At 29.9% G+C, this 10,258-nt stretch overlaps 1 protein-coding gene across 3 annotated transcripts; it reads left to right on the top strand.

The window, feature by feature from the left end:
* Positions 1 to 2,370: 2,370 nt before the first annotated feature.
* LOC135925052 (uncharacterized) lies at positions 2,371 to 6,454 on the top strand. Of its 3 annotated transcripts, none has more exons than XM_065460210.1 (11): positions 2,371 to 2,392; positions 4,488 to 4,784; positions 4,852 to 5,143; positions 5,185 to 5,274; positions 5,311 to 5,373; positions 5,423 to 5,461; positions 5,521 to 5,571; positions 5,615 to 5,677; positions 5,719 to 5,802; positions 5,848 to 6,043; positions 6,088 to 6,454. In XM_065460210.1, exons 2-11 carry the CDS (start codon positions 4,602 to 4,604, stop codon positions 6,437 to 6,439), a joined length of 1,413 nt encoding a protein of 470 aa, XP_065316282.1. In that variant the 5' UTR covers positions 2,371 to 2,392; positions 4,488 to 4,601; the 3' UTR covers positions 6,440 to 6,454. The 3 variants fall into 3 exon arrangements, with proteins under 3 accessions (XP_065316282.1, XP_065316290.1, XP_065316276.1); XM_065460204.1 differs by lacking the exon at positions 2,371 to 2,392 and adding an exon at positions 2,940 to 4,442; XM_065460218.1 differs by lacking the exon at positions 2,371 to 2,392 and having other exon boundaries at positions 2,938 to 4,784; positions 5,719 to 5,796.
* Positions 6,455 to 10,258: the final 3,804 nt, after the last annotated feature.

Genomic DNA, 10,258 nt, shown 5'->3' with positions numbered 1-10,258 from the left:
ATGTTTACAATATATATTTTTACCTATTTGCTTCAAAAAAATTCGACAAAACTTAAAAATGACGATTATGACAATTGTCACTTTTCTAAGATACACATTCACTGAAAATTTAATATAACATGTTAATATATATATTTTTACCTATTTGCTTCAAAAAAATTCGACAAAACTTAAAAATGACGATTATAACAATTGTCACTTTTCTAAGATACACATTCACTGAAAATTTAATATAACATGTTAATATATATATTTTTACCTATTTGCTTCAAAGAAATTCGAAAAAACTTAAAAATGACGATTATGACAATTGTCACTTTTCTAAGGTACATATTCACTGAAAATTAAATTTAACATGTTAATATATATATTTTTACCTATTTGCTTCAAAGAAATTCGAAAAAACTTAAAAATGACGATTATGACAATTGTCACTTTTCTAAGGTACATATTCACTGAAAATTTAATTTAACATGTTTACAATATATATTTTTACCTATTTGCTTCAAAAAAATTCGACAAAACTTAAAAATGACGATTATTACAATTGTCACTTTTCTAAGGTACATATTCACTGAAAATTTAATATAACATGTTAATATATATATTTTTACCTATTTGCTTCAAAGAAATTCGAAAAAACTTAAAAATGAAGATTATGACAATTGTCACTTTTCTAAGGTACATATTCACTAAAAATTTAATTTAACATGTTCACAAAATATATTTTTACCTATTTGCTTCAAAAAAATTCGAAAAAACATAAAGATGACGATTATGACAAATTTTAACGCAAGCCCACCCAGCAAGCTGACCCAGCAAGCCGACCCTGCAAGCCGACGAAACAAGCCGACCCAGCAAGCCGACCCATCAAGCCGACCCAACAAGCCGACCCAGCAAGCCAACCCATCAAGCCGACCCAACAAGCCGACCCACCAAGCCGACCCAACAAGCCGACCCATCAAGCCGACCCAGCAAGCCGACCCAACAAGCCGACCCAACAAGCCGACCCAGCAAGCCGACCCAACAAGCCGACCCAGCAAGCCGACCCACCAAGCCGACCCAACAAGCCGACCCATCAAGCCGACCCACCAAGCCGACCCAACAAGCCGACCCAACAATCCGACTCATCGGGTCGGCCCATGTGGCCCATTGGGTCGGCCCATGTGGCCCATTGGGTCGGGTCGGGTCTGATCTATGGCTAAATGGGTTGGCTCGGGTTTAAGGTCGTTTTTTTCGGCTCAAACCTTGCTGGGTTTTCGGCCAAGCCGACCCGACCCAGCAATTTAACAACACTATATAGGCCATTAACCTGATATGGCCCAAAAAGCTTGCACCACTTCTCAAAATGAATTTATGACTTTAAAATCATAGTACCAATATACTCTTTCTTTTATCTGATAGCAGTGTCTACATGACAGGATTTTCACTGGATGCAAACCCCCCTCAAAAACCTCAGCCTACCCCCCTAAAAAAATTTGCCATAAATATAAGTCTGAATATTTTATGAAATAATTATATATAGATTACAGGAAGAATATTTATTGGTATAAAAATTATCGAAATTTAAAAAATTATATATTTTAATTTCCACATAATAATTTTATTTTATTTATAATTTTTTTAATGTTAAAAATATATATAACATAAGGAATATAAATATGTGTACAGAAAAAGACTAAATTTAAATAACTAACTAATACTAGTAATCCAAATTTATTCAAATAAAAAAGGGAATAATAATGCAAAATGTCTAAATTTATTGCTATTTAATATTTAAAAAAATGGATATTATAATTGCTACATAATAATTTTTTTTAATGTTAAAGATATAACATAAGGAATATAAATATATGTGCAGAAAAAGACTAATTAAAAATGGCTAACTAATAAGGGATTAGTAATCCAAATTTATTCAAATATTGAAAAAAGGGAATTACAATGCCAAATGTCTAAATTTATTGCTGTTTAATATTTAAAAAAAATGGATTATCCAATTAAAAGATTAGATAGTCTTTTAGAAGTTAACGCGAAATCTGTAATAATATCTTCTGTAAATGTATCATATATATCAATTTCACTTGATATTAATAATAAATTTTCTAAAAAAGAATCAGAGATTTTATTTCGAATACGTGTTTTAACAATTTTGACTTTACTCATAGCTCTTTCAGCAGAGCATGAGGTGGTGGGGAGGGTTATAAGATATTTATTATATAACGTTTTAAGATAAGGAAAAGAACTTGATTTAATTAATAATCTATATGGTAGAATAAATGAATATTTCAGCCATCTTTTTGTTTCGGTCATTTTACTATCATTTATAATGTTTTCACCTGTAAACATATTAAAATTAAGTTGTTAATAAAATTAATAACTTTCATCATATAAGGTATCATTTTTTCTAATATTGATTAAATCTTTATTATAAATGATTGATAAGGAATCTAAGTATAATGGTCTAAAATTGGAAAATTCATCTATAATTTTCTGTGCATCAAAGTTATATAAACACAATTTCAGATATCTGGGAAATTTATATATTCTCATTATCTGCTAATCCCGCAGGAGTAAAAATAGAAATCTGATTTAAAAAGTTTAATGATTCATAATTAAATCTTTCATTTAATTGTTCAATGATCATATTAACCACTGGGTAAAAATTTTCATTTTTATATCTAAAAAAATATATATTATTTTAAAATATACTTTTCATTTTGTTGTTCAATATAATTATCAAACTCTTTTTGATCTAATTTAAATATTGACTTAATATTATAAATATCGGTTGTAACATTATTCTTATCCATAAATGATTTAACATCGGTATGTAATGATGTTAATATATTATCACCATTTGCTTAATTAGAAAATGTAATTAAAATACATGTTTACTCCTTAATCTTTGGAATTTATTTTTTGTATGTTGGATCAATTTAATCATCATTGCTAAATCATTTCCAATTGCCTGCATTTCAATGCAAGTTTCATGTGTACATTTTAAGATTATTCTTAAAATAAATAATCCTAAAATAAAATCATATCGTTTTATTCTAGATAGCAATCCCTCAGAAATTGAAAATGTGATTGCGTCATCGGAATTGCTTAACTCTGTCAAGGAGGCTATTATATATTCATAAACATCTAAAAAAATTTGTAATGCTTTGAAAGATGATGCCCAATTTCTGAAAATAAATAAAATTCTTAAAAAATTATATTTATTTACCTTGTTGTGTTTTTTATTCTTTTGAGAGATTTTTTGGTTTTTTGCATTTGAAATTTGGTAAAAACACCCTGGCGTTTAACTCCATTCATAAAATTATATAATTCATCTAAAATTCCCATAGTTTTTTTAATTTCATTCCCATATCCACATATACGAATAACAATTAAATTAAGCCTATGAGCATGGCACCAGACATAAATAGCTTTAGGAGCTTCTTTAAATATTAAAGCCTGTACTCCCTTATTAACACTTCTCATATTACCAGCACCATTCATACTTTGCCCAATCAGGTATTCTAGTGGAAGATGTAATGCCTTTAATTTAGTTAGAACATTATTTTTAATATTTTCTCCTGTTGTGTCAGAAGTTGTAAAAATATTAATGATTCTTTCTACTGGGTGTGGGTGTGGATATTCTTGTATATACCTTATAATTAAGGCAACACATTCCTTTTTTGAAATATCATATGTACCATCTAATATTAAGCTAAAGGCACAATTTGACATAATTTGTTTAATTATTTCATTCAATATTTTTATTATCTCAGCCAATTTTTTAACATGGCCATAGGATATGAAGTTTATTTGTGGCCTTAATATTTTATTACCACTTTTTCCTCGTAAACTAATATTTTTCTCTAGATATGCTCTTAATACTGGAACATTCTTTGAGATCAAAGTTATAAGTCTTGAAAAATTACCATCATGAGAATTGCTTCCCCAAAAAGCAATATTGCCCCGTATTAAATACACAATGGCATCAATTATATTATGGATAATATAACGATTTTGGGTTATAATTTCCTCTCGGTTGAATAAAATGTGGTCATCAATACGCCACCGAGAAATCCATGCCATATGTGCATATTCACAATCTACATGAACAGGGGATGTTTCATGTCTCTCCATATCCCGGACTAAATTATTCCAGCTATCTGCACCTTTATGAGTCCATTGCATGCTTGCTTGATGACTTCCAAACATAATACAGAAGATACAGAATACTTTATCCAAAATAGAGCTATATGATAGCCATTTTCTTTGAGAAAATGATTTGTCATAATTTATTTTTTTATAATAGGCATCTTTCATGCTCCTACATTAAAAGCAATATATGAATATATACATAATTCTTGAATAATTAATTAAAGGATAAGACTGCCCATTCAGTGACCTTCTTTTTATATTCACTGTTATGCAGGCATGGCAGAGTCAAGGTTGATGAAATTTTTATAATATAATGATATTTATCATATTTATAGGTCCAAATCAATGATCAGGGACGCGAGTTTGTAAATCAAGTGAGTAATGAATATCACAAACTCGTGGGAACCCATCAGAGAGTGACAAGCGCCTACCATCCTCAGGCTAATGGCATGGTAGAGAGAGCTAATTGTACTCTTCAAAATTCACTTTTGAAGTGTACAAAAGGCAATCAGAAGGATTGGCCTGGAGTTCTCCCTGGTATTGTATTTGCCTACAATACATCAACGCATGAATCCTCAAAATTCACGCCATATGAGATGATGTATGGCAGAAAAGCTCTACTGCCCTGTGAGGTATGATATATATCACTATTTGTATAAAATTAATTTACATAATAAATATTTATTTTTATTATTTAAGGATGATAGAGAACCAGATACAGATCTTGATGATCTATCTGACACTGATTATGAAAGCAATTACAAGAGTACAGCTGACAATATGGAAGTCATATTCAAGACTGCAACAAAAAATATTGCAAAGGCTCAGCTTAAGCAGCAACGAGATTATAAAACTCGTAATGCTGCTAAGAATGCACTTTATCACATAAATGATAAAGTGCTTGTATGGAATAATCGTCGAGCTGACAGGAAAGGAGGGAAAATGTTGCAGCCTTGGGTAGGCCCATATACAATTATTAAAATTGTTAATAGTAAAATCCTAATTTTTAACAAAATATTTATACATATTTAGGCAATGTTGAATTATCTTCCTTAACGGGAAAAATTTTACGTATAAAGACTAACCTCAGTAATTTAAAACACTATATCGAGGGGAACAAAGGTATTTAATACAAATATAACTTTTTTAATGGTAAAGAAACAGTTAAAAAACCTAATAATATGGTACATTGTGAAACTATAGTAGGTGTTCAAGATCAAGGTAATATATACAGTTAATTCATAAAAATAATATTAAACAAATAATTAAGTTTGTAGGCTTCTTAAAACTATAGTTGGAGAAGGAGAAGGTAATCAAATGCATTTGGAAAAAAGGAAAATATATTTTTAATTATTATATTTCCATTAGAAGAAACACTATTTGAAGAGATGTCCTGTGAAATAAATGTTGCAGAAGAAAGTTTTATTTTTAAAAAATTGAAAAATTTTTATTTTTGATAAAGCTAAAATCCTAGGGTTGGAAATTGGAAAGGAGGACACCAACATAATCCATGTCAAGAGAAAGGGTATAATATATAAAATTATTTAATTATTTTTTTATATGCAGATACATTTGGTGAAGATCCAACAAAAGCTTATAAAAGTATAGTAAGAGAGGGAGGATATGTAGGCATACAAGATCAGGGTAAAGGTAATATATTTTAAAAATATGTTATTATTTAATTATCAAATTTAGATGACGAAATTGTTGATACAATAATACCAAAGAAAATTGGTGAGGTTTTTTTGCCCACAACTAGGAATTGGAAAGTATACCACTCTAAACTGTTCAATTTCAAAGTAATTGGCCGTTATCCCAAGATCGAAAGTGGTATATTAAAGGAAATATTCACAACCGATCATATTGTGGGTGATGGAAACTGTTTTTTTAGGTTAGTTACTTTATATAATATTTAATTATTTAACATGTTTATAGGTGTATAAGTCAAGAAATATCAAATAGTCAGGATAATTATAATTACCTGAGGGAGAAATGCGTTGCCTTTATGAGGAGCAACGATTTCAAATTGGAAATGGAAAAATTCATAGGATATCCTGTAGAAGAATACCTAATTGACAGAAATGTTATAGGAAATGGTGTCTGGGCAACAGAGGTGGAAATATTATCTATGGCCACATTGTTGCAGACAAATATATTAATTTATACCCAATATAAGTGGGCTTATTATTCACCCATGAAATTTTTTAATAATATTAAAATTTTTAAAGAAAATATATATTTATGTAATGAAAATAACAATCATTTTGTTAGAATTATATCAATGTAATTAATATTTATTCTAATATTTTTATTCCATTATATTTATTGCAATTTAGTTGAAAGTATAATCAGTAAGCATTTTTTTATTAAATGTTATTGCACTTTATATTTTTTATTAATAGTTATTTTAATAAAAGGTACAGCATCCTTTTTATCAATGTAATTAATATTTATTCTTATACTTTTATTTCATTATATTTATCGCAATTTAGTTGAAAGTATAATCGGTAAGCATTTTTTTATTAAATATTATTGCACTTTATATTTTTTATTAATAGTTAATTTTATAAAAGGTACAATAGGTTGGCATCTTTTTTATGAGTTCAGTTCTATTCAATTGCGAATTTATACTATATAGCATTTTATAATTAGTTATTTTTATATAAAGTCACAATAGTGAATCATTAGATGAATGATATGTAATTTATGTTTAAATATGAATAAATTTAACCTACCATGTGTATATAAATTTTGATCAAACCTTTTTTAAATTAAGCTATAACGTTTTCGGCGTTAAATTATTTATAGGCATAAGAAATTTAAAAAGATTGAAAGTTAGATGTTAATATTACTAAATATTAGAAATTATAATCTATCTTATAAATTTTAATTATCTCACTCATAAGTGTCAATATTGGAAAAAATACAAACTTTAAGCATCATCTGTCGGTCATAAGTGTCAATATTGCTATATATAAATTTTAAGCAGTACCTGTCAGTCATAAGTGTCAATATTGCAAATACAAACTTTAAGCATCATCTGTCCATCATAAGTGTCAATATTGCTATATATAAATTTTAAGCAGTAACTGATAAATGTCAGTATTACTAAATAATAGAAACTTTTAACATTACATGCCAGTCATAAATGCCATAACTATATAATAGAAACTTTTAACATTACATGCCAGTCATAAATATCAGTATTACTAAATAATAGAAACTTTTAACATTACATGTCAGTTATAAATGTCAGTATTACTAAATAATAGAAACTTTTAACATTATACGTCAGTCATAAATGTCAGTATTACTAAACAATAGAAACTTTTAACATTATATGCCAGTCATAAATGCCAGTATTACTATATAATAGAAACTTTTAACATTACATGACAGTCATAAATGCCAGTATTACTAAATAATAGAAACTTTTAACATTACATGTCAGTCATAAATGTCAGTATTACTAAATTTTATAATGCTATTTTATTAAAATATATTATAACGTCAATCTTAAATGTCAGTATCACTAAAGGGAGTTAATTTAAATTTAAGTTAAAAATGATATTTTATTAAAATATATTATAACTTCAATCTTAAATGTCAGTATTACTAAAGGGAGTTAATTTAAATTTAAGTTAAAATATCACGTTACACCGGGTCTGCACAGCCAGAACCCAACCTGGACAAAATATCTGGCAAATGATTCTCGTTGCCCCGACGATATCTAACTTCCACATTAAAACTGCCCACTAATAACAACCAACGTTGTAACCGGGGAGATAGCATTAACTCCCTATTATCCTTTCGGAAAAGGTGGATTAATGGCTTGTGGTCAGTAAAAATTTCAAATTTTTTACCAATCAAATATTCACGGCATTTCGTCAAACCGAAAATCACGGCCAAGGCCTCCTGTTCAATCACCGAATATCTCGTTTCGACATCCCTAAAAACTCGGGAAAAAAAATGATGGGTCTTTCCACACCATCAATTATATGTAATAAGGCTCCTCCAACACCTTTGTTGGAGGCATCAACAGATAAAATAATTTCTAAATCATTGTTGAAACAGACTAAAATTGGCTCTTCCCCAATTTTTCCCTTTAAAATTTCAAATGCTTCTTGTTGCTCCATTTTCCAATCGAAATGAAAACCCTTTTTTAATAACTCATATAACGGAGCAGCTACCTTCGCAAAATCCTCTATAAAACGATGATAGTAATTTACCATACCTAAAAAGGACTGCACTTCAGCCTTATTATTGGGCTGTTTCAAATTTAATATATTTTTTAAATTTTTTTGCAATGGCTTCACCTCAATCCCATTTATTTGATGGCCCAAATATTCGACCTCCATTACGCCCAAAATGCTTTTCTCTTTACTGGCTCTTAAGCCTTTACCATGAATTCTTTTAAAAACTTCCTCCAGACGATGGTTATGCTGCTCAGGCGTTATCCCTGTAATTAGCACATCATCCATGTAATAAAATACACCCTCTAGTCCTTGGAAAACGGACGCCATGGTGCGCTAAAAAATAGGCGCTGACACACTCAATCCAAATGGTAATCTACAAAAAGCGAACAACCCTTTGGGAGTCGTGATCGTCAATAATTTACGAATCTCCTCTCTCACAGGTAATTGTAAATAGGCTGACGAAAAATCAACCTTTGAAAAATATTTCGCTCCCTTCAACTGGGCCAAAATTTCCTCAATTCGAGGTAAAGGATATTTAACTTCTGCTACCCATCGATTAACGGTTACTCTGAAATCAGCACAGAGTCTCAATTTACCATTTGATTTCTTAACCGGTACCAACGGGGTTGCCCATACACTATATTCCACTGGAACAATAATGCCATCTTTAACCCACTGATTTAATTCTTCGTTCAATTTCCTTTTTCCATTGAAAAGGAACTCGTCGACACGCTAGAAAAATAGGTGAAAATCCCTCCCTTAATTTTATATCTACTTGATAATCATTAAGACAACCTAATTTGTTTTTGAAAATTATTTCATACTTCTTCATTAAACGAGATATATTTTCACTCATTTTATGTAATTCATGAATGCCAATAGCAACCATTGGGGTTTCATCAATGCTAATGTTGTTTTCAACCATTAATTCCGTGGACTTTACATACCTATCAGAATTACGGGTTGAATCAGTTTGTTTTACGGTTAAATACTTCCCTTCTATTTCATGGATATTTTTTCGAGCGTTATAAGCAATATTTTGGTCTTTCGTCTTAATTAGGGCCGAACCATTATGTAGGGCAAAAATATTCCAATAATTACTGAAAGGACCTAACTGAACAATCCAATCCCACCCCATGATGGTTTCCACATCTTTCTTTACTACCCATAAATCTAGGAAAAATGTGGTATCATGGAGAATTACGCCCAATTTAGTTTTTCCCAAAATTATTATTTCAGACCCATCAAATTGTCTGACACACATAGATTCTTTTTCAAGCTTACCCCCAGGCCAATACTTATAATAATTTCTTCTAGACATTATGGAAATGCTAGCCCCTGTGTCGAACAACATGTCGATGTCCCTCGACTCAACTCTTACAGTAACTCTTGGACAAGGACAAGGTTCGACTAATCTCTCAGTCATTAAAATATCATATGTTTTAATTGACTGATCAATATTAATCTCATTTGAAACATCAGTTTCATGAGGATTCCCATTTGAACATAAATTCAACTCGGAATTTAGTGGTTCCTTAACAATATTAATATTTTTTTTTGCAATAGAACTGGGATATTTTCCCCATCTGAAAGTATTAATATTCCTTTCATTGGAATATTTAACAATACCCCTAGGATATTTCTGGTTAATGATGCTTGGTACCTTAAGGTACCATCTATCAAATTTCAATTTTGTTCATTTTTCATTTGGATAGGCACTACCAAATATATTTATAATATATATTTGAAAAATCGTGATTTTTGGAAAGCCTCTATGGCCTAGTAGGCAAGAGCTTGGTTTACTTATCCCATGGTCCCGGGTTCAAATCCCGGGAATGATCATGTTTTTTTCCTTATTCTAACTTGGTGATTCCATCCTTGGGGGGATAATATATAGGAGGCCGGACTTG

Source organism: Gordionus sp. m RMFG-2023, chromosome 1 (genome assembly GCF_954871325.1).
Source record: "Gordionus sp. m RMFG-2023 chromosome 1, tfGorSpeb1-WG-v2, whole genome shotgun sequence".
In the NCBI taxonomy this organism is placed as follows: Eukaryota; Metazoa; Nematomorpha; class Gordioida; order Chordodea; family Parachordodidae; genus Gordionus; species Gordionus sp. m RMFG-2023.
Note: the sequence above shows the minus strand (reverse complement) of the source record. Positions and strands in the feature narration are given on the sequence as shown.